This window comes from Polypterus senegalus, chromosome 12 (assembly GCF_016835505.1).
Source record: "Polypterus senegalus isolate Bchr_013 chromosome 12, ASM1683550v1, whole genome shotgun sequence".
In the NCBI taxonomy this organism is placed as follows: Eukaryota; Metazoa; Chordata; class Cladistia; order Polypteriformes; family Polypteridae; genus Polypterus; species Polypterus senegalus.
The window spans coordinates 71,504,380-71,531,939 of record NC_053165.1 but is presented as its reverse complement, the minus strand read 5'-3'; the positions used below and the strand labels follow the sequence as shown (position 1 = coordinate 71,531,939).

General features: G+C 43.0%; 2 protein-coding genes across 2 annotated transcripts in view; both read right to left on the bottom strand.

The window, feature by feature from the left end:
* The window catches only part of LOC120540493 (probable E3 ubiquitin-protein ligase HECTD4), a 104,485-nt gene extending 86,843 nt beyond the window's left edge, over positions 1–17,642 (bottom strand). The window contains exon 1 of the mRNA XM_039771332.1: positions 17,396–17,642. Coding sequence (XP_039627266.1) covers positions 17,396–17,572 — 177 coding nt within the window. The 5' untranslated portion in view covers positions 17,573–17,642. The remainder of the gene's footprint in view (positions 1–17,395) is intronic.
* Positions 17,643–21,679: 4,037 nt separating this feature from the next.
* Positions 21,680–27,560, bottom strand: part of rpl6 (ribosomal protein L6) — a 21,755-nt gene continuing 15,874 nt past the window's right edge. The window contains exons 3-6 of the mRNA XM_039772205.1: positions 26,347–26,491; positions 24,474–24,522; positions 24,079–24,263; positions 21,680–21,877 (exon numbers count right to left, since the gene is read on the bottom strand). Coding sequence (XP_039628139.1) covers positions 21,725–21,877; positions 24,079–24,263; positions 24,474–24,522; positions 26,347–26,491 — 532 coding nt within the window. The 3' untranslated portion in view covers positions 21,680–21,724. The remainder of the gene's footprint in view (positions 21,878–24,078; positions 24,264–24,473; positions 24,523–26,346; positions 26,492–27,560) is intronic.

The following is a 27,560-nucleotide window of genomic DNA, read 5'->3' as shown; positions in this document are numbered from 1 at the left end:
CATTTTTTAGGAAAAAATCAAAACAAATGAAAATAAAAATAAACTGAAGCGACTGAAACCCAGACGAGAGGTAAAAGTCGCAAAGAGCAATCTCATGAGAAGTCCAAATGAAAATAAGGATTTTATCCAAAGCAGATCAAATAAGGCTCACAGCAAATGGCTGACCTTTTATGCCGGATGCTGATTATGTAAAAGTTATGACCCCGGACACCACACCCCTAGAAACATGGGACGTGACCGTGTCAACAGTACACAATATGGCTTCCCTAAATGGAAAGGCCACAAAACATCAACTTTAAGCCTCAATCCATCCATCCATCATCCAACCCGCTATATCCTAACTACAGGGTCACGAGAACTTTAAGCCTAAATCATGATAATGATCTTTAAGTATTCCCTCCTATTTATATTTTTTATTTGGCCAACTCTTTCATTAGCAACTTAACGAGTAAAAAATAAACAGCAGGTACATTTTAGAACAAATCATAAGAAGCACAGGTTATACTGTAGATTAAAAAAACTGCGGAGAAGTGTATTTTGCGAAGTTTGCAAAGAGTGGTGACAGTCTGGTGGTCAAAGAATAACATACAGGATTAAACAAAAAGTGATTTTATCCCCCTTTACAGATCCAGAAAAAATAAAACACATGTAACCTTAATTCTTATTTTTCATTTCGCCTAGCGAGAAGTGTCCAAAAGAGGAGGTAACCTTCCTGACATGGAAAATGCTCTTCAAAATAAAAGAAAAGGAAAATCCGAAATATGGCACTTCTATTGCATTATGTTTAATGAGCCCAGAAGCCAACTTTAAGATGAATGCCTACAAGTGTTAATATTAGTCAAGTGCAAATCAGGGGTCTCGTGTTCAAGAATAAAACGTAAAAGGATCAGCAGCAAAATAAAACTTAAGGGGGCACTGGGGACATGTTTAAAATGTGTTGTTAGCACACAAGACGACAAGACAATGATAAAGATTTGGGATGAAACTACAACCCCATATGTTATGAAAGCAAACACTAATAAAGTTCTCCAGCAATAAGAACGTCTGTGAGGACATGCATCTCCGATTAGACCACAACTCAAGATGGACATGCAGGCCAGGCAGGAAGAGCGGGGTCCTGGCGGACAGACACTGGTGGTGACGTTCTCAATTATCTGGTGTGCAGTGGGAGGAAGAGGAGAGTTGTTGGAATACAGCACCACCCTGAGGATCGGCGAGGAATTACGACCACCCAAGATACACATGTGTGACAACCCATTAATAGTCTTCTTCTTTTGGCTGCTCTCTCACCCTGAGCACTGGAGCGCCCCAGGGCTGCATGCTTAGTCCACTGCTCTTCACCCTGCTGTCTCACGACTGCGCAGCCACGCACAACACCAACCACATCATCAAGTATGCGGATATGACGGTGCTGGGACTGATAAGCAGGGATGATGAAAATGCATACAGAGATGAGGTGGAACAGCTGTCCGAATGGTGTGAAGACAACAATCTTTCAGTGTCGACAAGACAAAAGAGATAATTGTGGAGACTGTTAGGAGTACCAAGTTCCTCGGTGTGCACATAACTGAGGAACTTACGTGGACGCACAACACCTCATCACTAATCAAGAAAGCCCAGCAGAGACTACACTTCTTGAGGCGGCTGTAGATGTAGACTGCAAATACCATACATTGTATCAATGTTCGTATTGCTAACTACACGTCAATATTGCTACTTCTTTGTCTTGTCTTTGCACAATGTCTTGTTTTAATTTTAATTTTAATTCTATTTTTAATTTATTATTTGCACTTCATGTTGTCACACTGTGGACCCTGAGCTTTGCAATTTCGTCTATCTGTATACTTTGTCAGGGATGCCAGGGGCAACGACCCAGCTGGGACACCGTGAGGGACCGGAAGAGGGTCAAAGCCCACTCTGGATCACATGGGGGCCAAATTCCTGGTTGTTCTGGGGGCCACGGTTTGAGAGCATGGAAGCCCTACCCTGTAGGGGCCCGTGGTCACCGCCAGGAGGCGCCCCAATGCCTTGGGGACCTGTTGCCCCAGCACTTCCTGGTCAGCCGGCACTTCCGCCACGCTGGGGCGTGGCCAAGCAAGGAATGCCGGGAACACCTGGTGCTCATCTGGGGACTGCATAAAAGGGGCCGTCTCCATTCATTCAGCACTGGAGTCGGGTGGAAGAAGGACAAGGCAAGAAAGGAGAGTGGAGGCGGCCCGAGAAGAAGGCATTTGTGGCCAGTCTGTGTGACTTCATTGTTGTAAATAGTTTGTAAATAAACGTGTGGTGGTTGAAAAACAACATGTCCGCCTGTCTGTGTCCGGGCCAAGTCCACAACTTGTATATGGTTGAGATGACAATAAAGTTCACTTTGACACTCTTGACACTCTGTCACACCCACCACCTCAGTACATCCATTAACCTTCTCTTAGGCCTTCCTCTTCTCCTCTTGCCTATCAGCTCTATCCTTACCACCCTTCGCTCATTATACCCAGCATCTCTCCAATGCACGTGCCCAAACCAACACAACCTCCCCTCTGTGACTTTATCTCCAAACCATCCACCCTGAGCTGACACTCTGATAGTAATGATAATAATTCTTTACATTTACACGACACTTTTCTCACAGCTCTGAGTGCTTTTCATAGCAAGTAGCGAGCAATTTTAACTACCAGCATGCACCAGGATGATGGGACTGCAGCCATTTTGCGCCAGTTTGCTCACCATACATTAGCCATTTAGTGGTGAGAGGGAGCCAATCAGAGACTGGAAACGATTAGGGAGTCGATAGACTAGGCCGCAGAGGGCAATTTAGCCAGGACAACCCAAAAACTGAGCAGTGCGGTGGCCGTGTTTTCCATTAGGATGCACATTATACTGATAAACACGGAACAAACGCGTCTCCTTACAATTAAGAGGCAAGCAAGAAGATGCTGGATGAAAAATGCAAACGCATGTGCAAATTACACAGAATGGCAGAGGGATGAGGTTTTCTAGAAGTGGCCAATTAGAAAGAGGCCCTAAATGATACACTGGAGACCCCAGTCTGAATCTGTGCCTTCTCATGTACTCGATGAATCTCCCGTTTTTATTTTTAACCACCCTAATCCTGTGTGGTATTGTTTTTGCCCTACCAATGTAACGCAGGGTAAGAGAGTGAGTGGGTGGGTGGGCTCTGCCTTGTACCCAAAGCTGCCCCTTAAAAATGGATCCAGAGGGTTCACAAAAGGCTGCTACACCTTCCTTCCTCCACAGTCATAAAACTGTCTGTTCCTTTCCAAATATCTGAGCGCTGCAGACACCATTAGGCACTTTCAAGCACCATCTAGGAAAACGAATAAGGGCCCTCCGTGAATAATAGATGACATCTGATTTGGAAAGAGCTTCCCAGTTGTCAGGGTCAGGTGACAGGCAGCGGTCATATGAGGAGCCAAGAGGAGAACCGGGCACCCCAGTCCTTCTGCTGTCAGGGCCGGTGTGAAGTTTGAGCAAGCGGGTACAGCCAATCGCCCACATCCCCCATATCTCTAGAGGCTGGCCGAGGATGATAGGCGCCGTTATCAGGCTCTTCCCGTTCACCCTGCTCTCTCACGATGCCTCACCAGTGAGCACAAGATAACAGCTGGAAAGTCAGAGCTCTGCAAAGAATACAGCAGGCCATCTGTGAGGTGAGACACGACACTGAATTGTCAACCCTCTGAAGAGGCCTGCATCGCTTTGTGGGTCGGTCAGTCAGTCGTAGTCCAGGCCACTTAGCCTTGAACAGGGTCACAGGTGGGGTGAATGGAGCCTATCTCAGCCAACATAGGGGACAGGGCAGGAACAAACCCTGGAGAGGGTGAAGACACACATGCCAACCACACATGGGGCACCAATCCACCCAACCTGCATGTCTTTGGACTGTTGGAGGAAATCAGTGCATCCACACAGACAAAGAAGGAACATGCAAACTCGATACCGGGAGGTGCCACCCACACTTAACTCTTCATTCCAAATCACATGATCGTCAACTACAAATGACAAGGCTGTGACTGGGCAAAAGAGAATCACAAGATGGTGACTGTGATAAAACAAGGTTGGGCAGTGGAGACCAAATGGATGAATGCGATCGACTGGTTTGGCCTTCCAGACACTGCCAAGCTGATAGGCGAAGTTTTCATCATAAAAGCACAACATTTATTTCTAATGGCACATTCTCAAACAGGGTGGGACGGTGACACAGTGGGTAACACCGCTGCCTTGCAGTAAGGAGACCTGGGTTTGCATCCCAGGTCCTCCCTGCGTGGAGTTTGCATGTTCTCCCCGTGTCTGCCTGGGTTTCCTCCCACAGTCCAAAGACATGCAGGTGAGGTGCATTGGCGATCCTAAACTGTGCTTGGTGTGTGTGCCCTGTGGTGGGCTGGCACCCTGCCCGGGATTTGTTCCTGCCTTGCGCCCTGTGCTGGATGGGACTGGCTTCAGCAGACCCTCGTGACCCTGGATATAGCAGGTTAGATAATGACTGACATTCTCAAACAAAATGTTAAGATCAAAGTACTTGATAATAAGCTTAAGAAAAAACAAATCTCTCTATTATAATAAAAAAATGTTGGGTCGAGACGTGACCTTCTCGAAAAGACATTTTGACGTCATGCGAGATTAGACATTACAACCTTTGGAAGCAAGACCCGTGAGACAGTGATTTTTGCACGTCACGCCCTACTTACAAACAATTTAAAACAACATCATGGATGTCTAACCTCTTAGTTGTTGGAATGTTTTTGGCAGATACACTTCAAGTGCTCCCAGCATTTAAAAATGTTATAGGTTCTAGATGGCACGTCAACGACTAACCAAAGAAGAAAGAGCAGCATGTCGAAAAGAGACACGAAATCGTTGGAGAGAAAAGAAGGCAAAAAAGAACAATAAAAATGTATGTGCAAATACAGAAAATAAGGAAATAATAATCAGCTCGGACCAAGTGGAATTAAAAACCTCGTAGGGGTCAGAAATAAAAGACTTCATAAAGACATTCAAAAACGTTGGCGCGATACACATGCAGAGCAGGTTAGAGATTATGAAAGTAGTAAAAATCGAAAGTCTCACATAAAAAAGAAAGTAAGTATCACATTAGCACAAACAAATGGAAATTATTACTCAGTGAAATAACGGAACTGCAAAAAGAGATCAAATATATGGACATGGGTGATATGTCAGAAGTATGTAGATATTGTGAAGTCGGAGACTTGTAGATCGTCTAATTCGTGTTGCCATCAGGGAGAAGTAGTGATGCCTCCCAATGAAGAGGCAGAATGAAAAGATTTGTTGTTTGGTGAAAGTGAAATCCACAAACACTACAGGCAAAATATCCGAATCTACAATAAGCTTTTCACAATCGCATCATTCAACACTCAGAACGTAGACTTACACAATAATGGACCATACGCTATGAGAATCTGTGGTCCCACAACAATTAAAGCTACAACAAGTTTAATTTTGAAGAAACCACAATTTACGATCACAGAGAAGCGATGCAAACCAAACCCGGGGGGTGGGCGGGCGAGCAACGCGAGCAGGGGGCAGAGCCCCCTAGTAAATAAATAAAAATAAATGAAATATAGAGATGATACATGGTGTCACACACACGTGACTAGGGGGCAGCCGAAGGACCTGATGTGTCATGCGAACCCGCAAGACAGGGGAGAAAATTGCCAGGGTACTAACCAACCTCTCTGTTCTATCACAAGAAGAACGAGCCACAAAAGAGCCCAGCGCCATGAATTCACCTCCAGTCGCACATTCAGACGGCCGGGCCACTTCCGTATTCCTTAGTCACGTATCGTCCCTTCCTGATGACATGACAAACCTCCCAGGATTCCCTGCTGTTCCCGACATCCTTTTCGCCATCCCCTCCTCCATAAATACGCCATCTTGTCCGCAAGAAAGACGTCTTTGCCCCGATGTCTACAGTTGTCTGTAACTCATATCACTTAAACTGCATTTTCCTACACTATACGGGGACAGCTCCCCAACCCTTTAACGCTGCTTCAGTGATCTTCTTTCACAATGGAAATAGAAACTTGCACAATACACAATATCGGCAGAGTTTCTTTGCAGCCCTTGTTGATTTTAGCAAAGCATTCGACTCAGTTGATCGAGCTGCCCTGTGGGACATCCTGATGGTTCGTGGGATCCCCTCGAGGTTGCTGGATATCATGTCTGGCCTGTACACTGGTACTGTGAGTGCTGGAGGCAGGACCTCTGCGTTTTTCCCAGTTGATTCTGGGGTTCGTCAGCGGTGTGTTCTGCTCCTACTCTGTTCAATGCTGGTATGGACTGGGTGTTGGGGAAGGTCGTAGGGTCCAGTGGCTGTGGGGCATCTGTTGGTGAAGAAAGATTCACAGATCTTGACTTTGCTGACGATGCTGTGATCTTTGTGGAGTCAATGGAGGCTCTGATCGAGGTTCTCGAGAGACTGAGTGAGGAGTCTGAGTGTCTGGGCTTGCGAGGGTCCTGATAAAAACCAAAGAGCCAGGCCTTTAATGACCTCTTGGGCACAGCCATCAGCAGTGTGTCTGTCTGCGGAGAGAGTGTTGACCTCGTCAAGAGGTTTACTGACCTCGGCAGTGACATTCCTGTGACTCTGGTGACTCTTCCTATGAAGTCAGTTGACGGATTGGGAGAGCATGGGGGGTCATGAAGTCACTAGAAAGGAGTGTGTAGCGCTCCTGAAATCTGCAAAAGGACGAAGGTCCAAGTCTTTAGAGTCCTGGTGCTTCCTGTCTTGCTATATGGTTGCGAGACATGAACGCTATCCAGTGACCAGAGATGAAGACTGGACTCCTTCATGTGTGTCTCTCCAGAACATCCTTGGGTCCTGTTGGTTTGACTTTGTGTTGCTCATGGAGTGAGGCACATGACCTGCATTGTGAGGGAGCGTCAGTTACGGCACTACGGCCATGTGGCGCGTTTCCCCAAGGGTGATCCAGCTCGTAAGATCCTCATTGTTGGGGACTCGAGTGGCTGGACCAAGCCAAGGGGTCGCCCACGTCACACCTGGCAGTGGCAGATAGAAGGGTCATTTCCGGAGGGTGGGGTTGCAAACCAGGATCCTGAGTTGTTTCGTCGTTTAGTGGGTGCAGCAACGCGCTGTACCAGTGCAGGCTCCCTAATTTGACTTGGCTTGACAATACAGACCATCAAAGAAGTAAAAGAAATGGTAGAGTCCTTAAGGATGTCCACAGTACAACAGACTTTGGAACGGTGAACCAAAACTATATTGATAAAACAACAGCACAGCATTGTCTCCACCGAAACACGGGCGAGATCGCGATGCTCTAAAAATGTGGAGCTGCACTGGAAAGTTGTGTAAACTGCCATAACCTGCAATTTGCAGTTTCATCTTCTGCAGGCATTGAGACCAGCAACTGCAGTCGTCCCCTCTGACGAGATGTCATGTAATGTGCCACCGGTGACAATACGAGACACCCCGCTTTAGTCGTTCCTCAATTGCTTGCTAAAGAGGCGGTTTTCACTTGCGCTGTAATGTCACACTTCAGATTTTTGATTCAGCACACCACCATGGCTAGAAACACGATGCTGGCTGACTGCATTAGCCATGCCAACTCAGATTGCACTTTCAGGCCATGGGCCGTCAGCGGCTGGATTGTCAGCACTCTGTAACACCTTCAGAAATGAGCTGAAAACACACCATGTTTCATGTGAGAAGGCGAGCCGAGGCCCAGCGTCTCTCATATCAAATGGCTCAAATACGCACACGTGCAAGAATGGCTACAGTGAAACTGCCTGACGCAGCAGAGTCAAGAAGTGTGAGATTCATCACCCCTAGAGGGCGTGCAGTCATTCCAGGTGGGCCAGTTTCGAAACCCCAAATTTACTGACCCGCACTCGGATTTCAAGGTGGAGGAGCCTGCCATTTTAAAGACACTTCAGTCTGCACTCAAGGAACGGATGGACTTGGTAAACAGCGCCACCTACTGGGCCGGACATTGACAACTGTGCCTGCTCTAATCACATTTACACAGAAGCATTAAAGTTGAGGTTCTTCACCTAATTCGATTTACGGGGCAGGCCTACCACACTCACAACTTCTAAACTAATTAGGGCCTCTCCAAGCATACGGTAATAGGCGACTAAGTGTGCAGGACGCCTAAATGAAATGCACAGTGTGATCTGCACCTTCTAGAAGAAGAAGAAAAAAAATCAGATTGACGTGATTTGAGGCCAAAAAAAATAAAAGAAAGAAAGAAGTAAAAGTGTGCAGCTATCCGCAGGGAACGGGAGGTACGGCCCAGAATCTCAACCACCTGATTCAATTTATTTCGACGATATGAAAATTGGGTCAGTTGGAGGTTTTGGGGAAAAAAAATTAATTATCACATATGACAAGCTTGATAAGCGATACATTCACGCTAATCTGAGAGACAGGCTACAGTCCGAGGGGAGGAGGATGTGCGACGTCAGGAGTGGGGAGCCGCGCGGGCCTGTTTTAGTACTACACAGGCAGAGCCAAGGGAGAAGGCTAGTGCATGTATCTATATCTTATCTATCAACGTCTACGCGTGTGTGTGTGTGTGTGTCTGTCTGTCTGTCCGGCCCGGAAGTGCGAGGCTACAACATGAGGCTCAAAGAGCCAGCAAGGCGGTGCCAAGGTAACAAGTCGGAAGAAGGAAGAATAAAGCTGAAAGAATGCGACTCCATCGCCAAAGTGAAACCTCCGAGGAGAGAGAAACCCGCTTAACCACTGATAGACAAGGAGGTACGAGAACGTCCACAAAACAAAATCGCCAACTCTGCGTTTCAGTTTTTTTCTGATGATTTCAATAGTTTCTAAGGAGCCCAGACTTTTTACTGCATGGGCTTACACAGCTTGTATCTACATACATATATATAGAAGAGAAGGTCTGTGATATGGTTTGTATATTTGCAGCTGGAGATCCACAAAGGGAGAAAATGAATCACGTACCATAAAGTAGTTTTTATTCCTGAGCTTTCAGCCCCTGCCAGGAGCCTTCATCAGAGGACAATGATTAGACTTACAAGAATCAAAGGTAATATATAGAAAAAATTACGTGGGGGCTGGGCAGGTGGGGGGCTAAGTCAGTGTGATTAGGAAGGTGGGTATTGGTTGTAAAGTTTTATTTATTATGAACATGTTCTTGTTAAGTATGCATATGCTGGATTTATGTCCAAATGTCTGTTGATGGCATTTTTGTTTGATAGCCAAGATTCAGCCAGCTCTCTGGCACTTTTAGTGCTGGCTTTAAATCTTACTTGTACATTGTCCTAGTTAAATGGATGTCCTGTAGATTTAGTATGCGTATAGATCAGTGATCGTGAGTCCTTTCTTCTGACGGTGTTGCGATGTTCATGTATACGTGTTGCGATTCTTTTTGACATGTGTCCTATGTATACCGCTGGGCATTAACTGCATGGAATGCTATAAACTGCGTTTCGTGTTTCTGCTGTCGATTTCTTGCTTTTAGCATTAAAGAGGACCGTTCGCAGATTGTTTGTGGGTTTGTGTGCTATTCTGACGCCTGACTTGGCCAGGATGCGTGCCAACACCTTGTGGTGATAAGGAAGTGAGTGCCAGGTGGGGTGGGGGTTCTGATTCATGTCGATTGTTTGCCGAGTTTTTTGGCATCTTCTGTGTAAGCTTCGATTAATGAATGTTTTTGAGTATCCGTTTTTGAGTAAACGTAATGTCACTGCTGAAATACTACTGTTTCCATAAAGCATGTTAGATATTAAAAGGAAGTTGCTACTTTGAAAGCTCAGCCAATGAGAAACAAAAATCCAAAGAATTAAGAGGGCTTCCCAAACTTTACCATATTACTGTATACCGGTTCATACTGAAAACCGTTTTTTATTTTCGTTATGATATGGATTTTTCTTATACCGTTACACCGGTTGAAATGGCCTAAACAACGTTCAGAACATGGCGTAGCAGGAAACTGTTTAAGGGGGGACCTTTTTCACTGCTACACCGCTAAACACGTATGCAACGGAGTACATGTGTTAGTGGAGGTACTGACTGGTGAAAATGGACAGAGAACGTTTCAAAACTGAAGCTGTAGCAGACGATAAAGTTGAATATGATGACACAGAAGAACTTTTGCTGAAAAAAGGAGCCGTGTACCAGTGTTTGGACACAGGCTTCACACAGCCATAGGTACAGTATGTAATAGTTATTAAAATTTACTATTTTAAGTATTGTTAGTAAAAACATACCATAGTAATAAGAAATTTACAATGAATGTGTGTATAATCAGTTTTCTGTTATCTCTATTATCAGTCAGTATCGGCAGTCCCCTACTTACGATGGTTTAACTTAGATTTTTCAAAGTTACGATGTCGAACGTCAGATGATAATTTATATAAAATTGTGTAAAATATAAATTTTCAAGATGGCGTGGTAAGCGAATGTTTCTGTGGGCCGAGTAATCCAAGCGATGCAGTACGATACGTTGCCGGAAACCCCCACGTTGTCAGATGCCTCAGTCTTGCTAGCGATTGATAGCGATCAGTGATCTTGTTGTTGCAGTGCTTTTCGATTCCCTTTTGCTAGAAGGAAACTTAGCTTTGCTGATTTGACCTTGATTCCCTCCGCGTGCGTGAGTAGCGAAGAGCAAACACCTTCTAAAATGGCATGTGGAGCGATCCCAAAGTGAATGCTCAAATCAAAATAATCCATGGATGACTTTTTGCATGTTATAGCTCAGTCGGACTCTGACTTGGCGGACTCCGACTTTGATGCAAGTGATCTGGATATGGAGATTGAAAACGAAAAGGGAGGCACCGGGATCAGCTGATCGTGGTGCTGAACACATTCCTGTAGCTGATGCACCCATGGCAACGTTTGCCTGGGATGACCAACACTTACGATGACACAAGTCTCACTGCAACGGTCACCTCTGTGCACCCGACTCGCAAAGACAGCCAGCCAGTCCATCGTGCATTCCTGCTGGCCTAGCTTGAAGAAATTAATGCAGCTGACCTTAATGATGGTTCATTTTGGTAAAGATGTTATCACCAAGTTGCACTTGTTTAATTTTATTTTTATTTGGTGAATACTGTGTAATGTACCTGGGCTTGAAGCCTTGAAGTAATAGTATTATTGCTGGAAGTTGCACTATTTATTAGTTTTTTATTTATTAGTTTAAATATTATGCAGTTTAATGATGGTAAAGTTGTTTAAAAAGTCACTTTAACATGTCAGTGGACAGAGATTGTTAACATTAACAGAAAGTGTAGTTAGTTTACAAAAAATATTGACTATTCCTTTTCTAAGACATGTTGAGGAGAATACAACTTTTGACAAGCACCTCTGGATATTTTACTAAGTCTAAATGCCTCTTTGGATGGTTGAAAATATGTCGTCAAAATTATAGTATACGTTGTTTGCAAAATGTGTTCAATAAAGAGGTTCTGTATTTTGACTGCAACTGTCATGCAATGCGATTCCTTCACTTCAGTAGTGCCACCCCCTTGAAAACTATCACTTTATAATAATAATAATAATAATTCTTTGCATTTATATAGCGCTTTTCTTACTACTCAAAGCACTCAGCAATTGCAGGTTAAGGGCATTGCTCAACGGCCCAACAGAGAAGAGTCCCTTTTTGCATTTACGGGATTGGAACCGGCAACCTTCCGATTGCCAGTGCAGATCCCTAGCCTCAGAGCCACCACTCCGCCTGGGGCCATGCAAACCTGTATTAATAAAGCTGCCGATTGCCAGAGATATCACGGCCCTGTTCTTTTCTCCCCAGGTGGGGAACGCTCTCCCGTCAGAGCTGAACACAATCAGATAGAGTGCCAACGTCTATTGATTTTTAAAGTTTGTCCTGTTTCATTACTATGTGGGCACAGCCATGGGGTACAGCTAGTACACTAATAAAGGGACATTTGGTAAAAGGTGGTTGGTGAATCGTCTTGGTGGCAACCCTAGGGACCTGTTAGTTGTAGCCATTGGTCAAGGCAGCTGTCACCTTGACTAAAGAAGTCTTCCATATAATAAAAGCTGAAGGTTCTGCATATTTGATTGCGGGAGTACGAAGAGGCTAAAAAGGTGTCAGCGGCAGAAACGAGCCCACGTGTAGATTGTGGAGAATGGCTTTTCTATGGCCTTGGAGAGGTCTTGGCAAACATTTTGATGATTTAGCACGAGTAAGTTGGGGTATTGTTCAGGATGAGGGAAATCTTGACTTCAACTTAAGAGGCTGAAGTCATGTTTTGAGGAACTCCTAAACCCAAGGTTGGAAACCACAAATCTCCACCATCTATGCAAAACCTAAGAAGCAAATTATCCAAAATACCCTCACAATATCCATTAGCTTCATTTACCCATGCAGTCTTGGTGCTACTGATCTATTTGAATCACATCCGGGACCTCAGCCACCATTATTGTGAGAGTGTTAGGGATAAGTTGCGAATTAGTTTTTGCATAGAAGCTGGAGACTGTGCATTGCAATGACTGGCTGACTGGAGCAGATGTTCACATTAACTCGTTCAGGGCTGATGTCGACTTTTGTCAAAAGGAGGAGTTGGCGATAGTAATCGACTGTCAACTGTTACAGAACCAACTGTCACATTTTAGTTGGACTCTCGTTGCTAGAAGGAAAGTTAGATTCATTGGTTTGACCAAGATTCCCTGCACTCTTGTGTGTAGCAAGGCGCACACAACGGCAAAATGGCATCGACATCTGGCAAGAGATCAAAGTGAATGCGTAAAGCAAAATACTCTGTGGATGACGTTTTGCCTGTTATCTCTGAACTGGACTATGACTTGTTGGACTCAGTTTTTGATACAAGTGATTGAAAATGAATGTGAGGTTCCAGCTTCAGCTGATCAGTCCCCAGCTAGTAGTGGTACTGACAATGTTCACCAGGGAGGACTGCCACTTAATAATGATAAGAGGTAGAAACCAGAATGTAATGCACTGCAACCATGACGTGAAGACAGCCTGGCAGCAAGCCTGCCGCACATTCTTGGCAAACTGGAAGCCACAGCATGCAGCAACAGATGTTTTATGTTGATTTCTGAGTGAAACCATTGTTTTTTGGAAAACAATATTCAGCCCACAAAGAGTTAATACTTGTGTGCACATTAAAATGTCTTTTTATACAATCTACAATTCTCATGACAGTGGAATAGGTTATTCTTAGCCAGTCTACTGCAGTAATTGCAGTGGAAAATGTGGTTAACATCCATTCCTGCATGGAAAAAAAATACCTTTGAATATCGTGAAACTGGTATAATTTTGAAAAACACCGTGATATAGAATTTTGATCATACCACCCAGCACTACACTGGGCTATCAGTGTTTCACAAGTAAACCAGAAGACACACCTGCTCTTCGACACGCGCTAGACTGTATGTGTTTCGATCTCATGTAGATTCCGCGGCTCAACCATCTCCAACTGGTTCGAAACACGGGATACCGCTTGTATTGTTGTGAAGTTCGCCACAATGGGGACTGGTAAGTGGGTTTGTTTTTTGCTTTGGTACCAGTTCCGAGACTTGAAGGATGGTATCGACATGGAAGTCAAAATTATAGGACCAGTATCGCACTACCATGCACATACTGCGTGATAAAACGATACGGCTAGTTTGTCACGGCGCATTTGTGTTTCCAATGAGACTCATTGGTTATCCGTTTAGATGTTCAGTCTGAAGGCGAAAGCTGCGCAGCCTCGTCAGTGCTTTACTGTTGTCGTTAGTCCGATGTGTTGATTCAGGTGTTTTGAGCACTGAAATCCGCGTCTCCTGTGGTTCTTTGTCAACCGCTCCCTTAACTTACTGACGGAGTGTGACACGCCACTTTCCTCAAACACATATCCTGCAATTCACATTTCTGATAAGAATCATGACTTCTTTCAAGCTTACGTTCCCTCCAACACAATTGTCGAAACCGAACAACAGGGGGTGCACACACAGCACCTGCACCAATGTATCGTTCAGATCGTTCAATCCAAACCCTATTATGTGACATCATCTACTGTTAAATTATGCTCTTTGCTTGTAAAGTTTTTATTTTTATTCTCTATCTATTATTTATTTATTATATTAAATATCTATTGACTACATTTATTAATTTAAAACTACAGTAAGAGATGGAGACTTCTACAAGTACTTGCTTAGATGTCCATTAATGCCTTGTAATGTTTAGCACAATTTAATGTGCTAAATGTACATGGTGATGGAAAAAACCAAGGTGCAGGCTAAAGCCTATACTGACAAACTTAGCATAAAGTTGAAATGATTCCCCCAAGGACATTAGTGGCATCAGCCCTTAGGTGCCAAGCCTGTGATCTTTTCATTCTTTTATTATTAAAACCCACACACACTTTTCAAAGTTCTAATACATATTCTAAACGTGTTTGAAGCCCTAAGGGGGAATGCAAAAACTTGATGTTGTTCGTTTATACTCCCACAAAGGGGGCTAAAGACCCCGATTTTTAATTTATTATTTGCATGTCATGTTGTTACACTGTGGACCCTGAGCTTTGCAATTTCGTCTATTTGTATACAGTACTTGTACATGGCTGAGATGACAATAAAGTTCACTTTGACTTTTGTATTGAGGATTTGTTCTGTTCTGTGTATTGTACTGTATGGACCGCATTCTCTTTGACACCCACAGCACACCCAACCTACCTGCCTTTCCTGAGGTTTCTTCTAGTTTTTTTCCTACAAGGGTTTTTTTTTGGGGACTTTTTTGTTGTCTTCTTAGAGAGTCAAGGCTGGGGGGCTGTCAAGAGGCAGGGTCTGTTAAAGCCCATTGCAGCACTCCTTGTGAGATTTAGGGGTCTATAATAATAAATTGTATTGTATTGACCACGCGTCCTGTGACGACATCTTCGAATGCCCTTGCCTCAGGCTATTTTTATTTTTAAATGTATTTATTGTATTTTATTACTTTATGTAGTTTATTTTCTTTCTCCACATACATGACACCATTCTGGGTACTTTTCAGCTGCTGTCAGTTTACCGCATTCTCAAGTTTGCGGTCTGTCAGATCAGGTTGACGAGAGCACCGCTGCACTTTGTAGCTCAAAAAATATCTGCCACCTTCATGAGGCGTTGTTTGTTTATAGAAACGTGACAGTCAGTGAACCGTCTTAATCGTTTCCACTCATTTTCAATGCGAATATGTGTCACCCATGTGCGCCCGGGGAGGATTCAGCCAGGGAAGTGATACCACCCCAAGCCGAGAGGAGGTGCCGTCGCTAACCGTCCCTTCTCTGCCACCTGCACTTTCACAACCCTGCCTGAGGAGCCCAGAGAAAGCTCCGCCCCTTCCCGTCGGGCGCAGATAAAAGGAGGCGTGTCTGGAGAGAGGCGTCTCACTCTGGGCCCCGATTTCCTTGTGGAAGGAGCTTCCTGCTTTATAATTTTAAGGCCAGACTGACCACGTTTTTTATGTTCATTATATCGCAACCCAAATGTATTTTTGCTTTGTCTTCAATAAACCAGACTGCCCAACCTTTACCGTGGTTTTCACGACTCTTCTTGGCTGTGATATGAGATACACCTGGATGTGTGAGACTACCAAGGGGAAAATGGCAAATCCACACGGGTTGTACTCATTTTAAGTTGAAGAGAGTTGTTTGTCATCCGGACACATGCAGTAACGGTACTGGGGTGAAGAACGCAAGAAGGTGTACAGGAGACGTGGAGCTACGTGGGTATCATCAGCATAACAATGACAACGAATACAGTAGTGCCGAGAAGTGTGACCAAGGAAAGGAAGATAAATGATAAATAGGAACTGACCCCCCCTGTGCTACTCCATGGCAAACCAAATCCTTGACTGGCAGTATTTGAACACACTGTGCCCATCAGTGAGACAAGAAGCAAACCACCATGAGCCCCAACGCTAGCCCATCATTCCATAACGATTTAATGTCAAAAGCAGGATGAGAATGGAGCGTAAACCGGAGTCGGCTACGCAGAGTGGGGGTCATTGGTGATCCAAACCAGGGTGGTTTCAGTGCTAGGACTGAGGAGGACGAAAACCAGTTTGAAAGAATTTACAGTGTTCATGGGAGCATCATAGCTCTGCCCCTACCACTCTGAGCGCCACCTTCACGAGAATCATGGGATTGGTTTACAAGCGCGATAGTCAGTGCACCGTCCCAAATTCTCTCAGGGTTGCCTCCAACCGTAAAACGGGACACACCTGGCTCTGCGCAACTACCAAGGGAAGCGGGGAAACTCCTCGAGAGTTTTACTGCTACCGAGTCTGAGAGAGCTGCTTGTCACCCGTGTGATTAATGTCACATCAAATCATCCAGTGAAGAAAAGAGAGTAGATATGGTGGACACAGAGAGCTGCATATTTTCGGCGTAATGATGAAAATGCGTACTGTGGTGGCAAAATGTGTTACCAAGGGGAAGAAGATACATAAGAATGAGGAGCGGCCAGAATAAGGACCCTTGCGGCACTCCAGCTCTCTGACCGGCAGAGCTGTGTTTCAAAAAATTGTGTCCTACCACTGAGATGTGCAGGGCAGCCAATGGATCCAAAATTAACTGAATGGGCCGCGGGTCAGGCATGATGAAGATGAAGAGTAAAGAAGAGTCGGCTGCATGGAGAAGATCAAGGATGATCTTAAGTGGGGCAGTTTCGTCCTATGTCTGGGGGTGTAACTCACGAGGGTCACCAAATGAGATTTTCATGGCTTTGGTGGCCTACACTGGACATCACCTTTGGGACAAATTGGCAACACCACTTTGCAGCAACCACATCCCCCAATCATTTGGATGCATTTTTGTAGAATCCATGTGGTCCTGAAGACCAGAGAAGGAACAGCACTCCACTAGGTGGGTACTTAACATTGACTCAAACAACACTTGTTGGCACCTGCTGCCCACCCAACCTGCCATCTGCTTGGCTAGGAAGTGCAGGTCCTGCCATGCACTGCTGAGGACGGCTCATCAGTCTGACTCGCAGATAAAACGAAATGCAACTTAACTGAAAAAGTCCCTGCCACCTCCCACCTATGAAGATGACCACCAGTGTCAGATTACCCCACTCACTCAGCATCCATCGGCAGGCTCCAGGGAGACGGGGTGGGGGGGAGACGCCTGTGTCTACATGACAGCTCTCGGCCGCCCGGACAGGTCGTGTTAAGCTCTCGGCGGGCTGCTGCGGATGTTCTCGAAGGTTACACTCGAGACAAAGACCCCCTGTTACTTTGCCAAAGCCTGGCTTGCAGAATTACTGTCCGGCTGACACCCCGGCCCGATGACACTGCACTCCGGTCGGCCACGCCAAAGCTTTTTGCCTCCCGTCTCCGGTGCTGCCGCCGCCGCGTCCTCCTCCACCCCCGGGCTTCTCCCCTCCACTCCAGTCCCCGGCTGCACGCGCATTGACTGACTGACTGACCTCCTGCTCGGCGTCCCCCGGCTCCGACGCCCCGATCTCGCTGGGCAGCTCGGCCAAGTCCGTGACTCGTATGAGCCCATCGTGCAGGAAAATGGTCTCCTCCTTGACGGAAAGCCACTGGGACGAGTCCACCGCCGCCGAGCCCATTTCTGTGGCCCCCGCGGGCGGCTCGCGCATCCACGACAGCCTCCGCTCCGAACGCTCTCGGGCAGCTGCTGGACTACGGGCGGCTTGGGCCGTGACACAAACACACACACACGCACACGCGCGCGCGCACGCAGCAGCACGAACGCACGTAGCGAGGCCCGGCCGCGCGCCCGTCACACGCCCATTCCACCGCCGCTTGGCTCGGCAGTCTTGTACAGTCGACGGGTGGTTCGCTCTTCTCTTTTCTTTTCATTTTGCTACAAGAAATGGCAGCTTCTGCATAAGCCTTGTCTAAGTCAGGAGCAGGGAAATAATCAATTGTAGCCGCCGAGAAGAGCTCCGTCTACTCGGCTCAGTAAAGCGCTTCAATGAATTCGGATGCCATCATGACGAACAAGTCTCGATGGCGCCGTCTTCTCTAATAGCTGGTCACTTCTGCCACTCCCTGCACTCTTCTTGGGTCTTTTGTGGGCTCGTTTAATTCTTTGTTTCAAATGACGTCATTCCACTTTGCGAGCCCTTATCTGCTGCTACTTGTGTTTCCATTTATTTGCTTAGCAGACGCTTTTTATCAAATCTATAACTGCGTAAACAGCAATGGGGGTGGTCCTGTTGGGTAACAAGTACTTCTGGTCGAGGTGGAAGAGTTCAGAAAAAAAATACAAGCAAGTCACCATTTCTCATGTTACAAAATCTTAAGAAACCCTTCATCAGCTACAAAAAAACTGACAGAGCTACTCTATAAACAAACTGAGGGAGCCAGAAGTTGGAACAAAGAAGGGCAGCTCATTGCACCAGCTAGGAGATACAAGTGATATGATGCCACGCAGAGGTAGCATCACCTGATGCCAGTCCGTAGTAGGCCCGAGTGACCAAAAAAAGAGGAAAAGGCCTCACAAGCACCTCCATACATGAGAAGGGTCCAGTTGCAGACCTCAGTAGCTCCACCATTCAAAATACAAAGCAACAGCCTCCTCAACCGAACAGATAAACTATTGTCACCAATACAGATGCTGACCAGTTGACTGCTCTGCAGGTGACCATCAGGAATTTACACTGTGAGCCAACACTGTGAGCTGAATAGAGGAGATGGGTGCCCATCTCTGCTGGCTGAACATCAGACGCGTTGCTACATTGTGAATTATCTGCAGCGACTTGGTGACACATGCCGGTACTCCTGGCAGCATTCTGCACTTGTCAAGACTAAAGTCTAGACCAGGAGTTGCTACATACCCTCAGATATGATCTGTTCTTGAGGGTGCTGTAAAGCGTGAATCAGCAATGTGGACCCTCAAGTATAGCTGCTCAACTGTATACAGGTGTGGTGGGATTTAACTGAAATAAACCAAGCTGAACAAAGATGGGATGCTGAGTAAACGGGTGAGCTGGGACAATAAGTCCATCTTTGTCCGGTTGAGCTGGTGTTGCTTTCTCCAGGTTGCAATACCAATGGGACAGGCACAGTACTGAAACAGGCACGCGCCTCAAATTAGAAGACAGAAAACTGTTCATAAACTCAAGTCTCAACTCATTTAAACTAGCATGTTTAATTAAGCCGGTTCCTCACATTGAGCCGCCTTAACACAAAAGAAGCCAGCAAGCATACCTCGCAAAACCATCATTGTAACCAACTGAGATGGTCAGACCACCTGCTGTTTTGGAGTTATACCCAAACAAGCCATTTCCAAATTCCGAAGTATTTAATGGGTAGCTGCTGGGTAATGGATGTTGACAGAATGATTACAAGAGGACTTAAATTTCTGAACTTACCTTTGGCTAGGTCCATTTCCCTTTACAGCTCATTACTTCTAGATACCGTATCATTTTGGACAACCAAGTTAGTCATTTGACCTTAAATAATGTTTAAATATCTGAATAGTAGAAAACCGCTGCAGAGGAGCACAGAAAGGATTCAGACCCACAAGGTGACCGACAGAGAGACAGCATCTCATTTACTACCCTTTCAAGGAGTCCTGCAGAAAGATGGGAATAGAGGACATCTGAACAGTATTGCAGCCAGACCGCTACCGAGTAAGGTATTTACCCATGAGGGTAGTTAATATCAACTGCCCCCCACCCTCATACCCACTTACTCCAACTTGGTCAATCTCACCACAGTATTTCTTTGCACAATTAGACATAAGAACTGATTCAGAGATAAACTGTAGGACGAGAGAAAATCCAGGATGACAGCAGCAGAACATTCAAAAACCCAGCTGACTTGAACTCGGGACACCAGGAGTCACGAGGTAGCTAAGGGTTAGGTGAATGTGTGCTATGGGGATGTGGCCAAAGACACCAGTTAACACCAATTTCTGAATTCAAACTCTTAGCAGGGAATCCACACTGCATTTCCAAGTGGGGCACTCAAGCTGCATTCCCCACCCACAGTACTCCTTGCTTTACAGAGAATCCCAACACAATCCACAGTCACACAACCATTTTGTCAGACTATTCAACCAAAATCTCTGAATGGAACGGTCTTGTCAGTTCAAAATCCTGCTCATTATTTCTTCTACAATCTTAGCTTTTTAATCCTCCAGTTCCAGGTCCATGGCTTGACCTCCTAAACCAATTCATCATAATTCATTAAACATCTACTACTGACCAGAGGTAGTGGTACTGGGCACTGCACCTACTCGGGGGTTGCAACAACCATTGAAAGACTAATGTAATTAGGTTTGGGAAAAAAAAAAAAAGGGGGCAAAAGTTAATGCGTTTACGCAAGTTTCCTAGAGTGGGTTTAACAAGACTAACAAAACAGCCACACATACTACCACAGAGTAGTCAATCCAAAATTGATGAGGTCAAGACATCAAGAATAAAAACTGCAAATGGGGAAATCAACTATGAAGATTTAGAGTTGCAAACAAAAACCTGAAGCGGCTCACCCAATTTAAGTGAATTAGAATTCAGCAACATGGCAGTCTATCAATACCAGAGCTCTTCAAGACAGCTCACACTACTCAACTGGGTTATGATTAAGTACATTTGATCTAATAAGTAGTGTCACCCATTTTAAGTCTAATGAAATTATCAAGTTTTAAAGAGCTAAAGGGAGTACAGATCCATCCTCCACCCTCTGGTGTCCAATCTTGTGTAAAATGTACACTGCCACAGTGCTTATTATTTGTGCTTATATATCAGAACTAATCATTACCAATTTATAGAGTTCATATCAAGATGCGCTCCCACAGCTCCTTATCTTGGTGCTCATTTAGACAGCTCACACATTACCAGAGATGGGAAGAGAGGAAATAAGTGCACACCCTGTTTTGACCAAACTCGCACAACAAACTCCGGGGTAGCCTTACTTGTACTACCTATCCAACTGGATATTTCCTGTGATTTTTTTTATTATTACATCTTCCAAACCCCTACACCCTGATTAAAAATGCTATTGAATATCTTTTAAACATAATTAGCAAGTCATTGAATAAAGTAGTATGAATATAACAAATTAGATCAGATGTCTCTAGTACATGTTAAGATGAACACCACTGGTCTGCCATACTTGGTGTTTTGTGATGAGAGAGCTGAACCAATAGCAAAGAGTGAAGCCTAACACCACCACCATTAAGTTTCATTGAAAAACCCGTGTTTAATAAAGGCATGCAAATGAACACCTACAATATTACCTACAACGGTTTTACAATTTAGAAGAAAAACATTCATATTAAAGGGGATTGGGTGAGACTCTCCACAAACTAAAATGATAAACTTCAACTCTTTACATTTTAGACATCAATTACAAAGAAAGTTTACCCAAGAGAGTATTTTCTTTTGCCACAGTACTGAAAAACAACATCTTCATCTTAAACTTGTCAACCAGCATTTAAGTCGAAGTTCAAGAGTGTGTGTGCAGACTACATCAATACTACTCTCCTAGTGTGGGATTGCAACTTAAGCGTTTTTGTGTGCATTTTCTAAGAAAATTACTGTTTTAAATTTTTCTTTTGAGACCCATTTGAACCAACAACAAACAATGTACTTACGGCATACCCCTTGATTAACGGTCACCATACCCACCTCCAAATTGCTGCTGTGCTAGGCACCAAACATTTACCTCTCTTAAATAACTTTAAGGTAGTAATAGCCACTGCAAGAAAATTTAACATGAACCACGTTTTACACAAATCAAGGTCAAATGCACATTTTAATATGTCATATTGTACAACAGCTTTAGAAGACAAGTTTGTGTGGGTAAACACCATTGGATAGGCAAAACGTGGATCTCAGGTAACCACGCAACTGTGGGACTTTCTTGATTTGAGTCATAACCATGGAATCAACAGTCTTCTGATCAATCTTCCGCTGCTCAGTAATCTGGTACTTCTACAGGAAACAAAACAAAAAAAGCAAATTAACTTTTTTTTTTGCAATTGAAAAATGCAAAATGGAAACCTTAACACTTTTATATTTTGGACGTGGCCTCAATGTCAATATATCAAACATCTTAAAGTTGTCAAGCAAAGGAGTCATTGCAGGATGGAATGGAAGGAATACTGAAACATTTAGTTTCAACAACCTCCTTCACCCTGCCGTTAAAATAGGGCTGGGCGATTTGGCCTAAAATCAAAATCTCGATTAATTGAACATTTTAACTCGATTACGATTAAAGAACGATTAGTTTGTTTTTTTGCCCTCATAGTTCACTGACAAGTTTTGCACAGTAAATATGCTCACATATTACAAGTGAGAGATTTTTGAATGAAGGGTGCATTACTTGATTTTAAAATAATTGAAGGAAACACACTATCTGCTTTATTGAACATCAATGTTGAACAACTGAAATTAAAGCACACATTGCCTAAAACAAACAGTCACTTTGTTCTTATAAAAAAAGTAAAAATAAATAACTTGCACTTTTGGAAACAAAATAAGTTTTCTATGTTTTTCTTATTAAAAGTCGTACCTCTTCTAAATAAAATAACTCACATATCCTGTAAATATTTTAAACAGTGCATTTCTTGCATTTTCTGTAAACAAATATTTTAATGTGCAATTTATCAATGTAAACAGATTGTTGTAATGAAAATAGAACTCTCTAAACACTGTGGCATGAGGTGTTGTGTCACTATATGAACATGAATTTACTCTAAGTTCTTACTAAGAAACACGAGGATGTTAACCTTTTCAGGTTTCAGGCAGGACCTGAGGCATGTAACAATGTTTCCGCCCGAACTGAAAACCCGCTGTGATGGGGAGCTAGTAGCTGGTATGCAGAGATACTTTTTAGACACCTTACTTAGAGTGGGAAAGTGTACATGATGCTTCCTCCACCAGTCCAGTGGATCTGCCTCACTATCCAGCATGGGGGACACCAAATAGCTGCTCATCTCTGCACTGTTGTCTGTCGTAATGGCTGAAAGTTTTTCTTCCACGGGGTCCCATTCAGAAAGCATATCTTTCAGACCTTGCGCAATCATATCTGCCGTGTGATCGGCTGGAAAATATGCTGTCTCAAGGCATCTCTGGCGCAGCTTCCAATCGTCGTCAATGTAGTGCTAAGTAAGGCTCAAGAATGGGTCCATCGTCCTACTTGACCAGAGATCAGATGTGGCTGCAAAGTGTTGAACATTTTTCAGTTCAGCAGCTACATTTTTACAACATGTCTTGTACATGTCTGGCAGCGCAGTTTTAGAAAAATGTGATCGCAATGGCACAGTGCATCTTCTGTCGAGAGTTTTAACGAGGTGTTTAAACCCGCTTCGCTCCACTGTAGCCAAGGGAGTCATATCCTTTGCGATGTAAAAACAAATAGCGTCAATTATTTCTTTCCATCTTCTTGAATTCTTCTCATACTTTGAGGCATTTGTGAACACTTGTGATATCGACATCTGCTTTGCGGAGACACTTGTAGCTGGGCGCTTGTCAGTCTCTTTTTGTTTTTTTTGAGCCATGCACTGTTCATATTCAGTAAAGTGATTGTGCTTCAAGTGTTGAAACAAATTGACGGTGTTACCTTTGGGCGTCTAAACTGTTTTTCTACAGTGTCTACATCTGACTTCATTTTGTTCGAGGTCATCCTTACTGAAGCCAAAATGTGTCCAAATGACGGAGACTGCGTTTTTCTTTGGTACAAGCTGCTCTTGTTGCTCAGTTGTGTCAGTGTTTAATCTCTCCATGCTCGACATGTCAGAGGAATAACGTAACGTCATGAAGCGGGGTCACGTGACTCCACACGCAGTCATGTTTTTAAAGGGAAAGCAATCGAAATCGACCTGGAAAAATTTGATCCATTATAGGTTTTGAATGTCGATTTCGATTACTTTTCGATTAATCGCCCAGCCTTACCTTAAAATATATCATTTAGAAAGATACTTTATTAACCCCAAGGGGAAATTCACAAAGTAAGTCGAAATTAAGTAGAAATACCACTAATTGACTACATTTATTTTGCAGGCTTCAAACTCCATCATGAACCACCAAACTTGTGTATTTTAAAACTACTTCAGAAAGGCTTTATCAGCCTTCTATTATATAATACCAGAGATTGACACTTGGCACCAAATGGAAAAAACCTTAATATTTACCTCTTTTTCAGTATCAAAAATCTCTCCTTCCTGATGTCTTGGTCTACGAAGCTTTTTCTTCTTGAAGTAGGAATCTGTTAACGTCTTGGGAATTTTAATTCCAGACATATCCATTTTTGTTTTGGTGGCAATAACAAACTTCTGGTGAGCTCTGCGCAACGGCACTCTGTTTAGAGCCAGAGGACCTGAAAAGCATTTTACAATACAAGCCTCAGATTACATTGACACCACACAATTCACTTGAATCAATTCAGAGGTTTTAAGGTTAGCGAATGGTAACCAATTTGCTGAACCCCAAACTTAAGAACTGTAGAATACATTTAAATAATCAAGATTATGACCTTGTCTTTACTGATTGGCCATGTGTTCAGATTTTCAAATAAATGCTAACTTACCAGTGACTAGCAGGAGGCCACTTTGGAGTTGTTTCAGGAAAACCACCCTCTAAAGAAAATAGAAAATATGCGATGTAAACCATATTCAAAGCAAAAATCCATCAAAACTCAAATCAATAATCATAAAAGCGATTCTTTAAGACTAAGCAATTTTTACACAGCACGGCTGTTAGTTAACCAGCATACTTTGTATATGTATACAACTGGACAAAGGCACTCATATTCTATGAGCTTTACGTAGATCAAGTATACGTTCCCATCACATCTCTTAAATGTTTACGCAGTCAAGCCTCAGTTTATTCTTAATCAATTTTCATACATTTGTTTTTTGGCAAAACTAAGAAAATTCTGCAAATTGGTATTAATGAAGTACTAAGGTCAATCACCACACCCAATCCCTGAGAAAAATGTAATATTTAAATATCATTTCATGTGGAACTTTCTATTTAACCCATATAAACAAAAACACCCAAATAAACTAACCCTCTGCTTCTTTAGAACATTAGTTTCACAATGGTTTGATAATAGTGGAGTCTGTAAGAGCCACTCTACAGGCATAGGAGAGTTTGAGTGTGTGTGAGTGTATGTATGCACATATAAACATTAACCATATTATAATAATTCACTTTACAAAATAATAATAATAATAATGAAAGAATAATGACATTTATATATTAACAAATATTTTTTCTTTTTTCCCCCAAATAAATTTGTCTTCATACAGGATAATCATCTATTATAATCTAAAACCAAACTTTGTAAAACAAGTTCATTTACAGTTAGTCAAATATATCATGAAAAGAATGCTTTTCCTGGTCTGAAGGTACCCAGCAAAGGAAGCATTATTTTCCCAATGAACACACAAAGTGCTTATTTTGCAAGGTAGCAAATGTCCAATCACAGGCTTTAAAACAAAAGCAGCTATTTTTTCACTATAAAAGACTGGACTTGAGAAATCAGAAAAGCCAAAGCCTTAAAAGTTCTGGTAGTAGCATATCGAAACTTTTCATTACGATAGTCATTCTAGGTGACCATCCTTCCTTTTATTAGCACTCAGCAAAACTTTCAGCTTTAAACGTATCCTCCACTGAATTACCTTAGTCATTCTCAACTGCTGCAGCAACATGTAGCAATGCTAACAGTACATTTGACTTCAACTGTAATAACCACAGTGAATTCCACAGCAAGATCCACCAATTAACTTCATAACTTTCACAATGTAACATGTAGTAGAAAGAAGCATGTGAAGCAGGCATAAAGCTAGTGTTCATCAGCCTTTTCCAATAAGATTACAAAAATACCAGTAAAACATGTAAATAATGAAAAATAAAAACACCACTGTTTAGGATTTACTTATGCAACTAAAAACACACTTAGAACATAATACATTTCATTAATAAATGGTTATACTGTACATTAAACTTGTGCATTTCTAATCAACTGGTCCCATTAAACGTTTATACAAAAGGACAATTTCCTTACTCTACCTCCCTTTACAACCAAAGAATTTACTAGTATGCATGAATGGTCCAGTTATACTGCGTTCAACTGCCTAAAACTGGACCTCAAATCATAAATCTTATTTTTCAAAGTCAAAACAGCTTTGCAATTTCATGGTGAAAGCAATCCTTTGTTTGATTAGACTGAATCAAAACAGCATTATCTATGCAGTGCAATTTCATAAATATTCAACATTACTACTATATGCATAGTATCCAGCATGCATCTGTATAAGTGAAAATTATACAACTAAATGATTAAAGAAAAAAAAAAAACACACATCCTATTAGATTAACATTTGACATACTTGCCACATCAAAAACTCCATGAACAAATGTATCAACATTATTCTAACACTTTCAATGGAAATTACCTTGCCTCTGTGTCTTCCTGTAAGAAGAATGAGAATTGTACCGGGGGTTATAGAAGACCGCAGGTTTCTCTTGTGCTGGCAAAATGGCTTCTTGCCATGGCTCAGCAGCTTGCGTGGGACATCTTCAGTGGGGTAGTAGCGAGGCTATAAAGAAAGAGAAATAAGTGCACATATGTTAATAACATTACATCTTACCACTTTCACAGATATACAGATTACTGGGGGTTTATACAGTTATTTCATGAAATAATCCAAACGTGCCTGCTTTATGAAAATGCCACCTATGATAAACATTTTATCCAGGAACTGGGGATGCTCCAATAAATCAGAATTGGACGATTTTCACTAATGCACAAGACCTGTAAAAAGAAGGTTCACCCAAACAGATATTTTCAGCCCCTGCTTTTCTAAGCTTTATTGTAATTTGGTTGCAGTGTTCCTGTATGTGAGGTAATACCACCGGGGTGCCTGCTTTTTGTCTATTGCAGCAAACGTCCTGCAGTGTAAAACAGCAGCGAATGGAGGCTTGTTTTATCAGTGAACGAGAGGTGATTGGTATTTTAGTCTTTTGGTTAAAGAAAGTGGAGTAATCCATTTGACAAAGTAATCGGAATAGTCGTCCTCTGCCAACAGACAAATGGCAAGAAAAGCTACTAATTCAGACATTTATTTTGTCCTTTAAAATGGACACGGAGTTTGGACAGCAAGTTTGTTTAAAATGCCGAAGCTCACACTCTTAATTGGAAAAAGAAAAGATGAAGATGAATTTGAAATGGAGGACTAGTAAATAATAAGACTTCTTTCTGAAGATTTATGTTTTTATTACTAGTTGCTGTGTGTCATACAGCACTTTTTTTTAAAGAAACAAGTACTACATATTGCCTAATTAACTAAACAACATGTCAATGGGACAGATTCCATGCGACCCTCTTTACACACATTATTTGGGATACTCCTAATAAAATGTATGAACATTTAGCTTTGGTTTACAAGCGTCTTAGTCCTGGAAAACAGTGCTGGGTGCGTACCAAGACAAAACAATGTTCCACTCCAACAAAATAAGCGTAGCTGGCTCAAGTCTAGAGCTCCACTTCAGTGGAGGTATTTCACACACGGAATTGGGACTCAACACATCTACTGCTTCTTGTTATTAACAAAAAAAAAAAAGTTCAGCTAAGAATGCCATTTGTCAGTCTAACACTCTGAATGATGCA